Raw genomic sequence first — 19,457 nt, 5'->3', positions numbered from 1 at the left:
AACATAACAATACAACATACAAGCTGCAAGCAGCAGATACGGACGACCGGATCGCGAGAGGAAAAGATGCAATGGCAGCGGAAGGAGAGCAGTTGTGCTGCGGAACAGCCGGCGCAGATAAAAATACCAGGGTGTGTGTTGCTGGATGCGTGTGAAGAACCGGCGAAAGGGACAGGAGGAGGAGTGAAAACGTACGGAGTAATACAAGGTGCGTGAACCGTGTCTGGGCTAGTTCGTGACCCCGTGCCTAACGTCAAGCGTTGTAGGTCGCGCTTTCCAGAGAGAGAAGGAGCTGATGACGATCGGAAGTTGGCGAGGAAGGCGCGTGGGCGGGGAATGTGCCGAGGAAGGAATATGGGGAGGGGAGGAAAGGTTAAAGAGAGGACATGGAAGGACCAGTTCGAAGTCGATTGAGAAGTTTTGGAAGGAGCCAAGGGATGGCAAAAGGTGTAAGGGACGAGCTGACGGAGACAGGAGACAGAACTACAAAGCAAATAGACAAAACGGAAAGGGCGAGGGACTGACAGACTAGGGAAGACAGCCACGAGATGTCTAAAATGCCTATCACCAAAACAAGCGTCCTCGCGAGTCCGGTTTAACTGGCGGTGGCGGCAGAGACAACGCTGTCAGACATCGAATGGAACGGCAGGGTCCTGTTCGCATTCGTCTCGTCACAATACGCCGTATTTTGTCCGGTGGTCTAACACGTCGATCGCCGCTTTTTCCATGGAGATGACTGCACCCTGCATACGAACGCCCCCAAGTTTGCGATACTCCCCAAAGCACCTCGGACTCGGACTTCTACGCATACCAATGAGTCAACATCTCCAGTTCAGAAATCCAAAGCGACATCGGGGTAGCATGCGGAGCATCTTGATAGTTTCCAGCTCCGTCGTCTGGTCTTTTCTTCTTCCCACCTCCGTACTTGCCCAAATACATTTCTCTCCTCCGGGCCGTAGCTCGCTCCTTCCTTTCTATTGAAGAATAACCGTCGTTCCATCCTGGGCCTCAAATTGCCACTTGTCTTTTCACATGGTGCCAGCCGGTGATGCAGCACTAATGGAGAGCGGTGGGTTGACCACGGACGCATCTTACGTTCCCCACACGATGCACGGCAGGTAGCTTCGGGTAGGTCACGTATGTGGAAAGAACTGGGCCTTGAAAAATTAGCCTGCGATCGTGGGCTGGACTTGCCCTCTGGACCCAACTTGCATCCACAATTGCGGAGACGTGCAGCTTTGGGAGGCTACTTCGTCAAAATGACTGGAAAAAAACAGCGTAGCATTGGGGAAGAAATAAAGCCACCATCGGAGCGCATCGTGTTGGTGTTGGGGCAAACGAGACGGACATTCAAAGGGCGAGGCCGAAGGGGCGAGTGTGGCTAAGAGACAAAGCGGCCAAGCGTTGGAGAGAAAAGGAAAACGAAGCAGAAGCGCCTACTTCGAGGTCGAATCACATACTCGAATTGTTCTTTTGCTTCCATGCATCTTGGCATTCTTGGCTCGCGCTGGATTCTCAGTCTCACCTGCCTATTTCGCCTTCGAAAAGGGCCAGAGCCTCCGGTACTCGGGGTAGAAACAGGTCCTGGTCCACACTTTGGTTTGCTTTAAATTGTTACTGCGGTTCACCGGTTTTTCTGGTCCATTGTCTACATGCAGACAAACATCGACATGCCTGCCGCCAATCCTAACCATTTCTAATCATCTTTTTGAGGGGTTGCTCCGGTTCTATCAGGTTAGAATTCAGATTGTCCGGGTCCTGATGACCAAGCGTAAGAGCCTGATCATTCTTGTCCGCTCCGTGACACATTGTTCATTCGTCTGCAGTCGTCGTATATGTCTACCGTCCGTCTGACAGACAGTTCTCAAAAGTCAGCCCGCTACAATACGAAGACGGCCCGCCTTGCAACGTGGTAACGCTTTTACGAGGGCTGACACTGATCCATGCTATGCCTTTTTGCAAATTTCTCTCAACGACGTATTACTTTCCGCCACAACACAAGGCTTAACTGCGGCGGCCTCAACTTGGCCCCGAGATGTCGATCAAGCTTATGTCCGCTGACTGTGCTAAACTGCAGCCCAGCCCAGTATCTCACACCTGTGCTCCGTAAACTCAAAACTTGTGCGGATATCCCGCCGGCCGACACACACCCGTCTCACTTCCGACCTAATTATCTCATATTTTTGCTCTGGTCCAGTTGGCTACCGAAATGCGTGTAACATTACGATCCCGCTATATCCTCAATGGGCGACGGGCAGTTACGACGTCCGTTTTAGGGCATCTACATAAGACTATCTAGCGACGTTTTGTCGACGACACTCGTATTCTACTCGCCCTCTCCCTCACAAGTCTCTCCATCATTGGCCAGCTTTCACAATTTACAATCGTGGCTGATTCTTCGTCTGCCGTCTATAACCCTGTGGCTTGCTGGTTAGCCCTCTTCTGGAGTAGCCTCGTTTTGAGCCTCATTTCTTGGGCAGGCGTGTAACGTGCCAGTAGACTTCCAAAGAAAAAGAATTGCGCTGTTATCCTTCACGAGATGCTGAGTCTTGCTCTGTTAGGAATTATACCGTAATTAAGTCAGCCATAGCCTGGCTGCCAAACATAGCAGCGACAGACAGGTCCATAATGAATAACTATTAGCTAACGGATACCAGGTGGCCTGTTGTAAATATAAATCTCAGGGCAGATACTCTTAAAAGTTATCCGAATAGATGTGTACTTTTTCCGTACAATTGCATGTCACGCTGAATCATTTATTGTCGTAATCATTTCATGCGCCAGTAAACATGTGGTGTGATCTGGTCAATATATGTTCACGTGAGTTACTACCTCAAGTCCACAGAGCGCTGGACACAAACCTGTTAAAGAAAACCCATTTATCAAGTGGCAACTGACGTTAGTTTACGAGGGAACCCGACCCAATGGGTGGTCTAATGCTGAACTGCCGCTTGAGGGACGGGATCGGATTCGGATCTAGATACAGGCAGATGAACTAGAGGTGCAATGTAAGACTAACTTAGATGCAAGGAAATGATAGAAGAAAAGAACACGCGGAGACTGGGAAGAGGAGGGAGGAAACGAGGGATCGAAGGCCTGGGAAGGGGTGCAGCCGTCATGCACCGTAGATCCAAGAAGGAGTCTAGGGAGGAACCTTTGACCTTGAAATAAGCTTAAATTGCGGGAAGGGCACATTAGAGGCAGATCTTGTTCCCGAGACAGGGGAAGGAGGGGGAAGAACGGGAATGAATGGCGTTATCTCGATCTCGAGCAAGTGAGGAAAAAGTGGCGATGCCGCCGGTAGCCGATGGAACCCGGATTGAAAAGGCTTAAGCCGCACCAAGAGCTGACGCCTCGCGTGTCCTCCTAGGACAAGTAAGATTGCAAGAAACGCATAAAAGGAGAGGCCGCCTCCTTTTTCTGACTTTTCTTTCTTCCTCTGTTTCGTCATTTTGGCCGTGGTGTGGTTTGTTAAGTTGATCTAGAGGTCGTCCGTGGACGGGGTCAAATCAACCGGTAAACTTCTTTTTCTTTTTCCCCTGATGTAGACAGACCATAGGGCATCAGCTTCTGAGCAATGCACAAGTCACTTAAAACGGAGTGGCCGAAGTGACAAAAGTGGCAACAGGACGTGGAGAAAAGTGGAAAAGAAAATCCGTGTTGAGATGCATGCAAAAATAGACAAAGGTAAACAAGATAAATACAGTAAAGAATGGCTAATGATTCCAATGGACTCCAAACGATACACAAGAGGGGGGCTACTATGAGACCGCTGCAGTGCAGTGGCCCGTCTCCTCAAGCTATTGACTCATTAAAGGTATAAAACAAATGCGCACATATATTCAACATGCGTCAATCCAAATCCCTCGTCTCGGAAAATCTCCTTGTTGAGGCGTATTGTGGTCGACCAGAAAGAGCAAGCCGACACGCCGTCGGGAAATTTTTCTTTTCTATTTCCCACCTGTCATTGGTGCGGCAGAAACGGGCTGGCAGCGTCCTCCAACGCTGCCTCGCCCCGTCACCGGTGCTCAAGCTGCCCCTGTCCCTGCCCCGGCTGCAGATACTGGGGCTGGCCCTCCGTCGACAGTTCGACCGGTGGCGTCCACGACTCGCCAGATACTTCGGCCATGGGCGTCGACGCACCTGCGGAATAGTAGTATTTCTGCTGCTGCTCGAGCCCCGGCGATGCGCTTGTCGACACTGCTGTGTACGCGACGCCCGAGTGTGGACTGTGTGCAGAGTTGCTGGTGCCGCCGTATTGACTAGCCGCACCGTCAGCGCCGCCGGCGAGTTCTGCACCGTCGGAGAGGATGCCGTCGCCGGTCGCTGCCCGCCGGTTGCGAATAAAGAGCCAGACGGCGACGCCAATGAACGCGATGGCGCCCAGGGCGACGCCGATGCCGATGCCAGCCTTGGCGCCGGTGCTAAGACCACTGCTGGAGGACGAGGTGCTGCCGGAGTCGCCGCTGCTGCCAGTTGGGCCACTACTGGCGGCGCTGCCGGTATTGGTGGCGGACTTGGAAGATGGCACAGAAGACGTGGACGAGGGGATGTCAGTCGAATGGTAGCGGATCTGGAGGCCAAAGGCGTTGAGGCCCTCGGCCCCCGTCACGGTGGACACCACCTTCCCGGCGCCAATGATGTTGGTTGTGTATACAAACACCTGCTTGGTCGACATGACGTACGTACACTGGTCGGTTGAGTACCATGGCCAGTTCGTCTCCGTCTGGCATTGGTAGCCTCTGTGAACATGTTTAGCGCCCTGGAACAAACAAGACAATCAAACGCAAGTTGCAAAACGCAACAAACATGGCGAGATGAAGGACAACATACGTGGGACAGCATGTCGCGCGCGTTTCGGCACCGACGGTGCTCGAGCAGGCCTCCGTGTAGCCCTCGGGGCAGACACCCGGTGAAAAGTACTTGGTCGCGCTCCAGCCGGACGGGAAACAGTTGGATACGCTGCTGTCGACGCCGAGGTGGTAGTATTCGCACGGAATGAGACTGGAGCCGATGGCGCACGTTATGCCTGGGTACGGCATTTTGTAGAGATCGATTGTGCACGACGACGACGGCACGAATGTCGTCGTGAGCGAAGGAACGGCCGACATGGCTGCGAAGTTGGGCTCCTGTTGGACCGACTGTACTTTCTTCTCCTTGTTTTACTTCTTTGGAAACGGATGCCGATCGTCGAGAGTAAAGAAACCAGTACCGAATCTGTTTGCGAACCGAGCGTGGTCTTCGTGACAACAAGGCGACAGTGGCGACAGTAGCGACGGTAGCGACAGTAGCGACGATGTTGACGATGTTCACGATATTGATTTGTAATATCTATGTCGACGATGTTGATGATGTTGCCAACAAAAAAAGTCTTGATAGTCTCACAATGTTGACCCTATCTTCATCTGCAGACAGGTTTCGGAGGAACCAATCTAGAAAACACACCAACCCACGATGCCGACAGAAAATAAAAATAAAATAACATAAAAAGAAAGGATATGGAGAGAAAACAGAGACGCCAAACCTGCAACATACAAAAAAACAAGGAGAGGAAATGAGCGGAAACGAAATGGCCTTGCGAGAAAGGATCATCGTCTCGCTCAATACGCCTGCTAGCGGAGCGAACACAACACGCTCCGTTCCAAGGCACTGTCCACCTTTACTCCGTATGTGAAGGAAGAAACCCAGAGGATCAGAACCTGGCACAAACCAGGGAATCCTACCCTGCCACTCTGCACCACTTCCTGCGGCCTTCGTTCTTAGATGCTCTGTTTTGTGGTTTTCTGTTTCTCGGTTGGGCCAGTGGCTGGCATTAAGGCATAGCCTCCGTGTTGACCCCTGGCCGTCTCTGCCACTCTTGACCACTCGCCCTGTTGCAGACAATGTGCTTCAGCCCCTTTTTCGCGTCCTGCACAGGGTTTTGCGTCGCATCCATCATGATCCTTCGCTTCAAGTGCCAAGCCGAAATCAGCACGAGCGACGCTCTTCCCTTTCCTACCATGCGACATGAGCTGGTGAGGTAGGCGCCAGGCCCCACACCTAGGGGTTTTTGGCGCCAATTGGCGGTGCAAGAATACACGTGACACGCCTAGAAAGGCTTAGGCCGGCAAGTAGACTACCCACTGAGCCACTGTTTTGCCCACTGCTTATCCACTGATGTCCCCTGTATTGTCCAAATTCTGCAGGTCCTCATCCATAGTGTGGCGTTGAAAGGAGACTAAAAAACATCATCACTAAAGCCAAAATCAAAATACTGTCGTGGCGTTGATAGCCGGACTGCGGATTCAAAATAGAAAGCCAAGATATTAAAATAGACAGCATCGCCTCCGGCAAAAAGTCGGAAAATAATGGGACGAACCGTACAACATGTGCCGTAACCAGACGTAATCATACCTTTATCTCGCTGAGGATTGACCCTCATATTGTGACATTTATTTTCAAAGTCGAAAGAGGAGTCACGTGCTCTCTGTCGTGTAATTATGTAAGCGTAAAATTTATTGGCACCTCTCCAGACGGGCAAAAGTCAACAACATCAGACGCACCACGGCCACCGCGTTATGCTTTTCTAGTCTGGCCCGCCATGTCCCTTTACCACGAGGCTGCCACGGCACTGACGGCCCCGGCTTCGGACGGCGGCAACCTCAAGACGCGTATTTTTGGTCCGCGCAGCAAGGACGCCAAAGACGTGCAGACGGCCAAGGGCAAAGAGGCCAAGGAGACCGGCCGCCGCGGCACCAGCGTCATCCCCCCGGCCCAAATCTATGCGCTCGCCGCCGAGTCGTGCAAGTGGAGCGCGGTCCTGAGCGAGGTCATTGACCGTGCCGGCCTGCTCGAGCACGAGCGCCGCGCCCGCCTCACGCCCGTCCTGGCGCTGCTGCTCGTGCACGATTTGCTCGTGGCCAAGAACGGCAATGGCAACATCCAGCTGCCCGCGCACCACGGCCTGCGGGCGGCCGTCGAGCGGCACAAGACGCGGTTGTCGGCCGAGCTGACACGGGCCCGGCTGCGGCGCGGCGCCCCGTCCTTGCACGTGCTGCGCGAGCAGGTGGAACGGGCGGCTGCGGCGTCGGTGTCGACGACGTCGTCGCTGGCGGCGGCGACGCGGTGGGTGCGGGTCAACACGCTCAAGACGACACTGGAGCAGCAGCTGGCGACGACGTTTGCGGGCTATGAGCAGGTCGCGACCCTGCAAGACCTGTTTGCGGCCGACGCCGACGGGCCGCGCTTGTATATCGACGAGCACGTGCCCAACTTGGTGGCGGTGCCCTTGGTTGCCGTGCCCGCGTCGTCATCGTCGTCATCGTCGTCGTCTGCTGTCCAGACAGATCTGACCCGCTGTGATGCGTACAAGCGTGGTGCCATCATCTTCCAAGACAAGGCCTCGTGCTTCCCTGCGTACCTGCTGGACCCCGCATCGGTGCCCGGTGGCGGCCACGTCATCGACGCTTGTGCGGCACCGGGCAACAAGACGAGCCACCTGGCGGCCCTGCTGGGCGAGGCGAAGGCACCGATCGGCCGCCGCGTGTTCGCTTTTGAAAAAGACAAGTACCGAAGCAAGACGCTGCAGAACATGCTGCAAAAAGCGGGCGCACTAGCCGCCGAGAGCGGTGACGGCGCCGAAGTCGGCATAAGCATCGCCACCGTCAACGCTGGACAGGACTTTTTGAAGGTCGACCCGACGGCCGAGCGGTTCCGCGACGTGCGCGCCCTGCTGTTGGATCCCAGCTGCTCTGGCAGCGGCATCGTCGGTCGCGATGCTATGCCCGAACTACACCTGCCCAAGGCAGCCAAAGTCATAGGGGGCACGTCACAACAGGGCATGCCGACCGGCAGCGGCAAGAACAAACGGAAACGCGGGGCCGAGGCCGAGACAAAGAAGGTAAATGAGGAAAACATGGGTGACGATGTCCCTGCGGACGCCACGACCGCCCTCGACGACCTCCAGAGCAAGGACAATCCCAAGGCGCGCCTGGCCGCGCTCGCTTCGTTCCAGCTGGCGATTCTGCTGCATGCGTGCTCGTTCCCGTCGGCCCAGCGCGTGACCTACTCGACATGCTCGGTGCACGCCGAGGAAAATGAGCAAGTGGTGGTGCGGGCACTGCGGGCGCTGCGACGAGCGGAGGCTGGACGTTGGCGACTGTTGCGGCGCGACGAGCAGGTGGCAGGGATGCAAGCATGGCCCGTACGGGGTGATCCCAAGGGCGCAGAGAACGTGGCAAGGACTGAGGACGATGACGATGACCAAGACGAAGACGCAGCGGCTCTGGCCGAGGCGTGTATTCGGTCGTATGCCAACGACGACCGGGGTGTAATGGGCTTTTTCGTGGCGGCGTTTGTGCGAGACGAGGCTGGCGCAGAAGGGACGAAAGCAGAAAGTAGGGCACAAGACACAGAACAACCGCCACAAACCAATGGCGAACCTACGAAGAAAAAGTCCAAAAAGGCCAAGAAAAAGGCCAAGAAGGCAACAGGGACGGTGGCTCACCGGCCTGTCGAAGCGAAACAAGACCAGTCGGACGACGATGATTGGGGTGGTTTCGACGATTAGATATGCTGTGATGGCGACAGATATACTACGGGAGTTCTTTGACATTGATTCACATTTGCATAGCAGGATAGGTATAGACCAAAATGATTTGAAAAGGGTAAAAAGAAACCCTATTTTGAAAAGAAATGGAATTGTACCAAAAAGGCTATAAAAAATACACAATTGGAATTGAAAGCAGAATGAACAAAGAAAAAGTATGCCACGTGTATCCAACCAAAGCCGTGAATCGTGGGGATGCAAGAAAAGGATAAAGTAAAAATAAAATAAAATACAGGACACGAAGAGAAATGGAGCATAAGAACCAATGCATGGCCACCGCCCGCCGCACAGTCGACAGGCTTCTAGTGACGCCGTGCGTGGACGTGACGATGCATGTGCTCGCTGCGCTTGGCGGCACCGGCGGCCGAGGCCACGACAGACGTCGGGTAGGGCGCCGAAGGGGACGAGACGGCCGACGATAGAGTGCACGCCGCGGCTGTCTGGTAGATGGCCGACGTCGACGTCGAGTAGACGGTCACGGGGACTGTGACAATGGTCGTGGAAATGTCGGTTGGTGCGGCACAGCCGGTAGAGGTGGCATCGACAGACGAGACTGTGGAGGAGGGAGGAGGAGGAGGAGGAGGGGAAGAAAACGCGGAAGAGGACGGAGACGAGGAAGAGGCGGGCGTCACGACAGATGACGAGGAAGGAGGAGACAAGGCCGGGGAAGAGGACGAGTGCACAAGAGGAGCCGACGACGATGACGAAGAAGCCGACGAAGCACCGACAGCAGAAGACGACGAAGGGGCAGCCGAGACGGCGGCAACCTGGGACGAGACGACGACAGACGGCGACGAAGGCGAGAGAGAGGGAGAGGGAGAGACAGTGGGAGAAGGAGAGGGCGCCTCCGTCTTGGCGTCGGCGCTGGACACGGCGTGGTTGGCGACGACGGCAGGCGACGACGAGGGGGTCGAGGCCTTGGCAGACGAAGGAGCGGCAACGGCAGCGGCAGACGAAGAAGAGCCAGACTTGCCAGAGCCGTAGGTACTCGTCGCACCCGTGGCACCCGTGGCACCCGTGGCGCTGCCCGTACCGTACTGCCAGCCAAACAGCGGGTTGTTGCCGGGCAGCGCCGACAGCACACCGGTGACGTCCTCGGGCGTCGGGTTGGGGATGTTGCAGTTGCCCTTGAGCACCGTGTCGACGCCCGCGCACTGGTCCATGCCGGCGTCGCCGGCGTCGCACGTGTCGATAATGTGCTGCAGCACCGTCGTGTCCCAGGCGGCCAAAAAGTCGCCGTGCAGCGAGAAGCCGGCGGCGTCGCCGTTGGACAGCACAAACGGCTGGCTGTCGGCGGCGGCGGGGTCCCAGCGGTCGACAAAGAGGGGCGTGTTCCAGTACATTTCGTAAAAGAGGTGCGGCATGTGCAGCCAGCCCTTGGGGCAGTCCTGCTTGCCGTCGCCGGCGTCGGTCGGGAAGGCCGTGTTGCTCTGGAAGTCGGTCAGCGCCTTGGACGGGTCGTAGCACGAGGGGAAGTGCAGGTCGGCGCGCAGCGGCGAGGCGTAGCCGTCGCACTCGGCAAAGGGAAAGCCGGCGCCGGCGCCCTTGTTGTTCGTGTCCTGCAGGCCGGCCATGGAGCCGTCGGAGCCGACCGGGTACGAGGGCGGGTCGTAGCTGGAGCGCGGGCAGGTGAACTGGGCAGGCTGGATGGTGCCCTCGGCGGGGTCGAGGACGTCGTTGCCGGTGGTGGGGGCCGTCTTGCGCGTGGCGCTGCCGCTGACCATCTGCAGGCCGACGGGGAAGGCCGTGATGTCGTCGTTGGTGGCCTCGAAGAAGTAGTAGACGTTCATGTAGAACAGCGGCACGGGCTCAAAGGAGCCGTTCTTGGGGTCGTGGAAGAAGACCTGCGGCATCCAGTACGCGCTCTTGTCGCCGGCAATGTTGGCCGTGCTGCACGTCGACTTCAGCAGCGACTCGCCCGTCGCCGAGTTGCCAAAGGCGTTGCCGCCCTGGACGACGTGCACGTGCGACGACGGACCACCGGGGCTGACAATGGGGTCGGTGCGGCCGATGGTCAGCGGATCGTCGCCGTGGAAGCGCAGGACGGCAAACGTCCGCGAGTCCTTGGCCGAGACGGCCGGGGCGATCGCGGCCAGAGCGGCCACGAGGGTCGCCAGAGATTTGGGGGAAAGAGAGGAGAACATGGTGAGCCGTGTCGAGAGCGGACGGCAGAGGCAACGTCACTGGGACAGATGGAAAGAGACGTGCTGTTCCGGAAGCACAAAATTTGAGAAAGAGAAGACCGTCGGGCGACCAAGCAGCGAAAGAAGAACGAAGAACAGGCTGGCCTGTGTACACGGTGAAAATGCGTCAAGCTGAAGAAAGAGAATGTATGCACCGGGCAAGATGCAGTGGGCAAGATAGGCCGCAAGCGGAAAGGAAAGAAGACGTCGTTCCGTCAAGAAAGAACGTGAGTGTTTTGGTCCCGAGAGAACCAAAAAGCACAGAAGAATAAATCCAACAGGAGAGCAAGAAAAAAAGAAAGGATGAGGCCAAAGAAAGAGAAACAATGGCACACGCACGACAAAAAAGAATGTAAGTTTGAAATCAAAGAACGGTGAAGAAGAGGAAGAGAAAGGGGAGGAAGATTCAAAACTGCAAAGTCAACACAACAAACGGACGACAATGCGCCTTTATCTCGACGTGAAGCGCCCGTCTCGCCGTGCCTCCCGTCGGCCAAACCGTCGTTGCAACCTACCAAGGGGCCGGGCCTGCACGGCCTGGACGTTTTCACCCTGGACTAGCCCCAAGCCCTTGGTGAGAGAGTCCGTAGTTGTAGGGGCTTGTGGGGTTGCCCGATTGGTGTGTATCCCGGAGTACGAATTATTTGCTTTGCATTCATATTTGTTTCTATGAGAAGGTATCTGCCTTTTCGTTTCGTGCACGCCATCTTCACCGAGAACTGCACTTAGAACTGCACCTCTTTTTCGTAGATTAAGGGGTATGCCTGACCTGGCCGCACGAAAACAAGAGGCAGCGTCGCTGGCTCCTGCAATACGATAATCAAGATGTCGTAAGCTGTGCAACAAAAAAACATGTTTCTCGGGGGAGAGGACAGCCGACTGGCAGCGTGCAGATATAAACGCCCAGAATAAGCTGTCCGAATTTGTGTGCATCCTCCAGCAACTCTCTGTAACAAGGACACAAAACGTAGTTGGAAAGAATGAACATGCTTGAAAATGGGACGGGCCGTCGTCGTCGTCGTCGTCGTCTACCTCTTCTTCGTTTTCCGACCGAAACTTTGGTGGATGCGTTCCCCTCTTCTCCTGTCCTCCTGGCAATTAAAAGACCGACACAAAACAACACCCCTGGCACCGCCAACGAAACGACCAGTAAAAATCACGATTCGCAGCAGGGTTTCGTGGTGTAAGCTGTGGCGCCGACAATCCGCAGACTGCCGCCGTTGTTTGGTATTCGTCCCCGTCTTTCTGTGTTGGCGCGTTTCAAAACGTGGTCGTTGGGTCCGGCCACGGACAGGCCCTACCCCTTGCGGATAGCGTCCCTTCAAACATCCATCCAGGGGTTTGTTAACAGATGGGTGACCACAGCCGCCAGGTCCAGAATGTTCTGGTTTTGGCCAAGCTTATTTTGCAGAACCGCAGCAAATCGAGAAATGGGACAATATACGCCGTAATTACGACCTGTTTCTCCAGAACAAAATAAGGTTGTCCCGTTTGGAAACCGTCGCTTGGGAGCCTCGGGCCTTTCCTGTGGGCTATTCCTGAGGGCTTGGCAACAAAATGTTCGTCTCAAATTCTCGGGACCAAAATCGGGGGCCAATATCCGTCCATTTGCAGAGGTTGAGCTCGGCGAGCAGCCAATGCCAACGGGCATGGAAGAAGGTGTCACGACGTACTGCCTTCCGGGGATTCAAGATAGGGGCTCTCTTCGACTTGTTTATTGCATACATTGAAATGCAATCCTTTTGTGTTTCCCATCCTCTGAAAGACCCGATGACTGCAATTCAATTTTCGCCGACCAGAGGACCTGTTCTCCCGCGGTGCCTTGTCTTTTCGTTGTCCGGCTTGCTGTCCATATCCGTACGTTGTACGACGGACAACATACTCCATCCTGGGCACCATGGCGTCCCACACGCACAATCCCTCCCTGCCCCTATTCAATTTGGGCTCGATGTGACGACAGCGTAAGAAGACAATACTCCGTTCTCCGTACTAGCCAGAGCAACCAACGCCACCCCAGGCCTTCTGTAGACGGCAATAGACGTCCCAGTCTATGTGATCCCAGAGTCTATGGTCGGATTCGGAGTCGGGGGAATAGAAGCTATGCTCTTTGTGCGTAAGTAGCGCACCGCTGTCTTGCAGCCCGTCTAGGCCTCTGCCGGCGCCTAGTTCCAACCCCCAAAACAGCCCCACACGCCACCGCTCCGATCGCTGTAAACAGAGATGTATCTCAGTATGACGCCGTGGACGATCCAGCAAAAAGGCGACCATGCCGGCACATCTTTGTAATTGACAGGCATTGTATAGACAAAGACACCTCAGTCCAAGGAATGGATCGATACGTTCAAATTGCTAAGCTGGAGCTATTCGTGCGCGTCTCTACCTCGACGGCGAAGCGTCTGCATGCTCCGGGCACGGCCCTACTGTCTTCCACTTGCCGCCGTGTTTGCATTCGCATTCACATTTCCGCCGTATCCTTCCGTCGCTGGGGCGGCTGCACCGCTCCCATCATACGCGTCTGCACTCGTTTCGTGCGTGGCCACCGGTGCCGCGCCAGTCTCGGCGCCTCTGTTGCGGAACGCCGCCCCGGCGGTGCCTGTCTCGGCCGCCTTCTTCTCGCGATGCGCCTGCTCGTGGCGTGCCACCATGTCGTCTGCGGCCGCCATGTCGGCCTTGCCCTTGTCGGCAATCGTGTGGTGTTTGTTGGTGGCAGCGGCCGTCGTCGGGTGGCTCGGGTTGTTGTCAAACGTCTGGTCGACGGCCTCCATCAGCTCGCCGCGCAGGGCGTCGCCGGCGCCGCGGATGCCCTTGAGGCCGGTGGTAACGTCGTTGAGAAAGTTGGACATGGTGTCGATTGTATATTTATTTTGATGTGTTTTTTATTTGATGTTCCTTGATGTTCTTTGATGAATGTGGAAGGGCCGTGTTGGGTGGTCCTTTGGCCTTTTGTACAGTGGACGTTGCCCCGCCACAGCAGCTTTGGTATGACGTCAATGCTACTGTCATGTTGCACAGCCCTCGCTTCCTCTCTTCGAGTGGAAATAAGCCTCTTGGATTAGATGATAGACCAACAAGTGTTTCTTTCTTTAATCCATTCTTTCTTTACTCGGGTCTGCTTCTACATTATCATTGCCAAAGAAATCACAATTAAATACCATTACTTCCTCTGAAACGTGCCACGGGCGCCGTCTTCCCGTATCCAAATATCAAAATAATAGTGCAGACGACTGGCGCGTTGCTTCATCTGTGATAACAAGTGTATCGGCATTGTTATTATTTTTTTTTGTAAATTGGTAATTTTTTAAGTTTTTTTTTTTTTTTTTTTTTTTTTTTTTTTTTTTTTGGGCTGCATATACCAAGAGATGAAATAAAATAAGAAGGAAAATTAAACAGATTAGAAACGTCCAATTAAAGCAGTAAATTCCATGAAACAATTTTGTTACACATCCAACATAAAACGACTACCATCGTTACGGTACATTTATTGAAAGACTTTACTTATTACTAAAATGTAATCCTGCATCGCCTCATTCACCACGAAGCAAGCTCCAGGTCCACTCAATCTACGATTCGTCACACCCAACATCAGAAGAATCTGGGATGGAATCTATTTGAGCAGAACCAACCACTCCCCGCAATGTGACTGCATGATCTGTTCTGGCGCGATCTTCATTATGACCTCATCTCATCTCATCGGATCGAGTGAGTGAGATCTCCGTTATACGGTTACTTCCGCTCCGACCCATTCTCATCTTAAGGTACCATGATAATAAATACAAACAAATACGCCTTACGCAGTGGCATCGAGCATTGATGGCCTCTGCTTGTGTCACACAAAGTCTGTTGAAATGGCTCTGTTCTCCGTCACCAAAATCGTCGAGTGTCAATCACCATGACTAGATCCTGAAGTAAGTCACGGTCAGTTACCCACCACCTGGGAGTCTCCTTGTACTTCTAGTGCCGTTACCGTCTGCTATCTGTGCGAATTTCTGAAGTGTTGGTCCCAATGCCTCGAACCGACTGCCCAAGTAGAGCAAACTAATCAAGCCAACGAAGCCATTGCTATTAGTACTGTGAAGATGCTCAATGGGTGCAGCAACCAGCCTGACTCCGCCCAGGATCCTGGAATACACGCCATTGGCCCGTGTTTTAATTGAGGCCACAACCTTAAAAGCGCTGACCGACTCGTGCTATCACTAGAGTGGCGGTCCTTGGCACAAGAGGCCTGAAGAAACTAGCTAAGCATTCTGTCAACTCAACTTTGGCAGATTTCAAAATGCCAATTTCCGTCCCGTAATGGAGGCTCCTTCGCATGCAAGTCGCTCCTGCCAAGTGGGACCCCCAAGACTTTGCGCTTCGTTCCTTCTCTGACGATTCGCATTCTCGGGTAATACCCCCTATTTTCGGGGCCTATTATCCCCACGAACAATAACTTGCGACGAAAGGCAGCTGCGACCCTCCTACCTCCAGTCGTTCCGCACCTTTTCGAACCTGTCGCACCTCCTTTTGTTGGCGATGCTTTGACCAGTACTTCGTATTGTTTTTGTTTTCCCATTTCTCTTCTTCCACCGATGCTCCTTCGTTTTTGCAGCTCCATTCTTGGCTAAGCTGCCGACGAGCGGTCTTGGAGCCACACTTTTCTTTTGCTTGTGCCTTTTTCTGCTTTTTTTTTTTGGCCGAGTTTCACGTCACTCTTTTGATTTCCACCGTCGCCATGATGTTCTTTCGCAAGGCTGGCACGGCCTTCTCCAGCCGCCGAGGCCCTCAATCCTTCTCGACGATTGCTCGCTTTGTCGTTGTCGTCGGCTTCGTCACCTTCGCCGCCACCGGCCTCCTCTTGACCCAATACTCCCCCGACAAGGTCCGCAGCGTCGCCGCAAAGATCCCGCATCTGACGCTCAACCCAGACTCCGAAGCCCAGCAGGCCACCGCCGAGTACGACCGCCTCGTCTTCAACGTCTCCGACACAGACCTGCACCCCATTGACCGCCTCATCGCCGCCGCGCGCCAGGCCCACGACGCCCTTGTCGCGAAGCAATCCTCTGATGTCGCAACCGCCGCCGCCAAATACCGCGAGCGCCGTGGCCGCCACCCGCCGCCCGGGTTTGATAAATGGATGGAGTACGCCAAGAAACACGATGCCATTGTCGTCGAGGACTTTTTCGACCGCATCTACCACGACCTGAACCCCTTTTGGGGCCTCGACCCCGACCAGCTGGCCGGCCGTGCCCAGTCCTGGCACCACGTGGTCCGCGTGCGCGGTGGCAAGGCCACGGGTGTTGGCGACGTCACTGGCCGCGTGCCCTGGCTGAAGCTGTGGACCGACCTGGTGGCCGAGGCCGCGCCCTTCTTGCCCGACGTCGACATGCCGATCAACTACATGGACGAATCGCGGCTGCTGGTGAAGTGGGAGGAGATTACAGACCTGGTCAAGAAGGGCGAGGACGGCCGCGAGATTGTTCCGCGCGAAAAGGCACTCCAGCAGTACCGCGGCCTTGCTTTCATCGATGCCAAGAATGCCAACGAGACCAATGCCTACGACCCGGACTGGATCCACGAAAACTCCCCCCAGTACTGGGACTTGTCGCGCGCTGCCTGCCCGCCGAACAGCCCGAGCCGTAATGTGCCGGCCCTCAAGGACTTCTCCCGCCCGCCTAGCTTGCCCTTTGACTGGCGGCCGGCCTACTCGTCGGAAGGATATGTCAAGAACTTTACGGGATCCGCCGACCCGTGCACACAACCACACCTCCGCTCGCTGCACGGCACCTTTATCGAGCCCCTCTCCATCTCGACCTCGACCGAGCTCATCCCCCTCTTTAGCGGCTGCAAGCTGCCCACCAACAACGACATTCTCATCCCTGGCGCCATGTACCTGACGGACGATCCGTTCTACTCGGGTGGCGACGGCCATGGACCCCAGTGGTCCCAGAAGAAGACGGGCATTGTCTGGCGCGGCGTCGCTTCCGGTGGCCGCAACAAGAAGGAGAACTGGTCCCACTTTCAGCGCCACCGCCTGCTGGAGATGCTCAACGGCACCACGGTCACCGCCCTCGAGCACGACGGCGCCCGCGCCATGACCTTTGAGATGGCGCCCCTGCAAATGTACAACTACCAGCGTCGCCATGACATGACCGTCGGCGATTTCCTGTCCGAATTCGCCGACGCCGGCTTCACCGACCTGCTGTGCTTCCCCTTTGGCGAGTGCGACTACGTCGCGCCCCACTTCCAGGCCCTGCCCAGCAAGCCCATGGCCGAGCAGTATGTCAACAAGTTTATCCCCGACGCCGACGGCAACAGCTTCAGCGCCCGCTTCCGCGGCCTGCTGTTGTCGACCAGCCTGCCTCTCAAAGCCACCATTTATGCCGAGTGGCACGACGACCGCCTCGCCCCCTGGCTGCACTTTGCGCCCCTCGACAACACCTTCCAGGACCTGCACGCCGCCATCGACTACTTTACCAGCAGCGCCAAGGGCGACGCCGCCGCTCGCATGCTGGCCTCGGTCGGCAAGCGCTGGGGCGAAAAGGTCCTGCGCCGCGACGACATGCTTCTCTACACCTGGCGCCTGCTGCTCGAGTTTGCGCGTGTCTGCGACGAGAACCGGCTGCTGCTAGGTTACACCGAAGACCTCACCCCGGCGGTACCGGCGAACCCATAAATGTTTTTTGTCTTTTGTCTTTTGTCTCATATCTTTCTGTTTTCCTTTTGTCGTTTTGCAATCCTTTTCATTGCTTGTATAATTCCCCTATTGGCTTTTGCACCTTGTTTCGTTTACATTTTACGTTTGCATAGGCGTTCTTGGTATGGCGGTTTCCATTCGGCGCGAGGTTTCTTATATAAGGGCGGCGGTGTCTATTTCATTTTTCAAAGAGAGAGACGTGGTTGAGCGGTCTTCTCATATTACCATATCCGATAGTTATTAATTAATACGTTGACCATAATCAGTTATCCGACGACGGGCATGAAGCTGACACGGGAGTCGCGGTCGAGCAAGTCTATACACGCTTCACGATAAGTGCTCACGTATTGCTTATCTACACGTGCAAGTCGATTATCTAATCACACGTGATGGGGCTTTTTCTGTAGGGCTTTCTAACCCTTCTGTTCTTCGAAGACCCACTTTTTACACTTCCAGTGGAGAGGCTCTTGCTGTCTCTCTCCTCATTCGCTAACACTCAACCTCGTTCTAGCGGAGACTGCTTTTGCCCAAAACCAGGCGGAAAACTAGTATTGATTTTTTTGCACTACCGCAATTTTTTTCGTCCTCAGTCCTGCTCTGTGTGGTGCCCACTCTGTCTGTCGGATTTTCAGTGCCGCTCATTTTGCAACGAGAGTCTCTTTTTTTCGTTCCAACCACCATCACGACAACAATCGACACCACCTCATCTTCTCCCCAGGTGATTCGGACAACACAGACACAATGGTACGATTGACCCTGTTCTTCTCGACATCGACATTCGACGACACGCGCTTCATTTTCCAGTCGGCATACTGACGTTTTTTTCTTCTTTTCTACAGGCGATCAAGCACAACAACCAGATCCCCCACAACCGTTCGTCGAGCCCTTCTCCCCTTCCAAGACAAGAAAGACGAGCCGAGATTTTCGACGACAAATGAAAACGGATCGAACCGAGAGAGAACAATTGGACTGACTGGATTGCAACAGACTTCCGCAAGGATTGGCAGCGCCGCGTGCGGACGCACTTTGACCAGGTACGGATTAACTCTTTGGAGGACGAACGTTGGACAATCGACACGCCGCGAGCTCGACTACGACGACAACCGGACAGCCCTTTGAACGAGGAGGAACCGAGGATGTCGACATTTGAACGAGATTGCGGGACCCGTCGTGTTGAAATGCTGTCCGGATGTCGAAGCGATGGAAAGAGAATCGGAGGATGGCAAATCGAAGCAATGCTGCACAGGAAAGACGATATGCTAACATGACCCCCCCCCAAATGCAGGCCGGCAAGAAGCACAGCCGCCGTGTCGCTCGTCAGACCAAGGCCGCCGCCATCGCCCCCCGCCCCGTCGACCGTCTCCGCCCGATTGTCCGTTGCCCCAGCATCAAGTACAACCGCAAGGTCCGTGCTGGCCGTGGCTTCACCCTGGCCGAGCTGAAGGTGCGTCGTAAACGTCTGCGTGGCAGAACAGGCCCGTCCCTTGCCCATTTCTGCTTTTGAACCTGTTTCTTCTAACCCCATGTCCCAGGCCGCTGGTGTCCCCCGCCTGCTGGCCCCCACCATCGGCATCTCCGTCGACCACCGCCGCCAGAACCTGTCGGAGGAGTCCCTGGCCGCCAACGTCGCCCGCCTCAAGGCCTACAAGAGCCGCCTGCTCGTCTTCCCCAAGAAGGGCGCCAAGCCGACCGTCCCCGCCGGCCAGTCGGCCGCCCTCATCGCCTCCGCCCTGCCGATTGTCAGCTCCACCGCCGGCGTCACCGAGATCAAGACCAGCGAGCTGCCCGCGCCCCTCGAGGCCGGCGCCTACGCCACCCTGCGCAAGGCGCGGTCAGACGCCAAGCTGGTGGGCAAGCGCGAGAAGCGGATCAAAGACAAGGCCGAGGCCGAGGCCAACAAGAAATAGACTATGTCGCCTTGAAAAGAGGAGCCGTAGTGTATGGATGGTTGGGTGCGGAGCTGGGCCGGGATGTGAACCTGGAAAGAGAAGAAAAGGAAAAAAAAAGGGACAAA

General features: G+C 55.3%; 6 protein-coding genes across 6 annotated transcripts; 3 read left to right on the top strand and 3 right to left on the bottom strand.

Annotated features, from left to right (window-relative positions):
* Nucleotides 1-4,018: 4,018 nt before the first annotated feature.
* Nucleotides 4,019-5,111, bottom strand: SPBR_07511 (uncharacterized protein; the record flags this gene model as incomplete). The annotated part of the gene is made up of 2 exons (XM_040765765.1): nt 4,019-4,742; nt 4,834-5,111. 2 exons carry the CDS (start codon nt 5,109-5,111, stop codon nt 4,019-4,021), a joined length of 1,002 nt encoding a protein of 333 aa, XP_040617406.1.
* A 1,469-nt stretch (nt 5,112-6,580) lies between these two features.
* Nucleotides 6,581-8,548, top strand: SPBR_06888 (methyltransferase; the record flags this gene model as incomplete). Its single annotated transcript, XM_040765144.1, has 1 exon — nt 6,581-8,548. The coding sequence occupies one exon, from the start codon at nt 6,581-6,583 to the stop codon at nt 8,546-8,548; it is 1,968 nt and encodes a 655-aa protein (XP_040617405.1).
* A 341-nt stretch (nt 8,549-8,889) lies between these two features.
* On the bottom strand, nt 8,890-10,731 carry SPBR_06951 (wsc domain containing protein; the record flags this gene model as incomplete). Its single annotated transcript, XM_040765207.1, has 2 exons — nt 8,890-9,140; nt 9,312-10,731. 2 exons carry the CDS (start codon nt 10,729-10,731, stop codon nt 8,890-8,892), a joined length of 1,671 nt encoding a protein of 556 aa, XP_040617404.1.
* A 2,456-nt stretch (nt 10,732-13,187) lies between these two features.
* SPBR_07978 (uncharacterized protein) lies at nt 13,188-13,613 on the bottom strand (the record flags this gene model as incomplete). Its single annotated transcript, XM_040766229.1, has 1 exon — nt 13,188-13,613. The coding sequence occupies one exon, from the start codon at nt 13,611-13,613 to the stop codon at nt 13,188-13,190; it is 426 nt and encodes a 141-aa protein (XP_040617403.1).
* A 1,868-nt stretch (nt 13,614-15,481) lies between these two features.
* Nucleotides 15,482-17,422, top strand: SPBR_06906 (uncharacterized protein; the record flags this gene model as incomplete). Its single annotated transcript, XM_040765162.1, has 1 exon — nt 15,482-17,422. One exon carries the CDS (start codon nt 15,482-15,484, stop codon nt 17,420-17,422), a length of 1,941 nt encoding a protein of 646 aa, XP_040617402.1.
* A 1,300-nt stretch (nt 17,423-18,722) lies between these two features.
* Nucleotides 18,723-19,350, top strand: SPBR_07864 (large subunit ribosomal protein L13e; the record flags this gene model as incomplete). The annotated part of the gene is made up of 2 exons (XM_040766118.1): nt 18,723-18,887; nt 18,976-19,350. The coding sequence occupies 2 exons, from the start codon at nt 18,723-18,725 to the stop codon at nt 19,348-19,350; spliced, it is 540 nt and encodes a 179-aa protein (XP_040617401.1).
* Between the last annotated feature and the right edge of the window lie 107 nt (nt 19,351-19,457).

The sequence above is a fragment of the Sporothrix brasiliensis genome (assembly GCF_000820605.1).
Source record: "Sporothrix brasiliensis 5110 chromosome Unknown Cont20, whole genome shotgun sequence".
Lineage (NCBI taxonomy): Eukaryota > Fungi > Ascomycota > Sordariomycetes > Ophiostomatales > Ophiostomataceae > Sporothrix > Sporothrix brasiliensis.
This window is presented reverse-complemented; position numbering and strand designations above follow the sequence as displayed.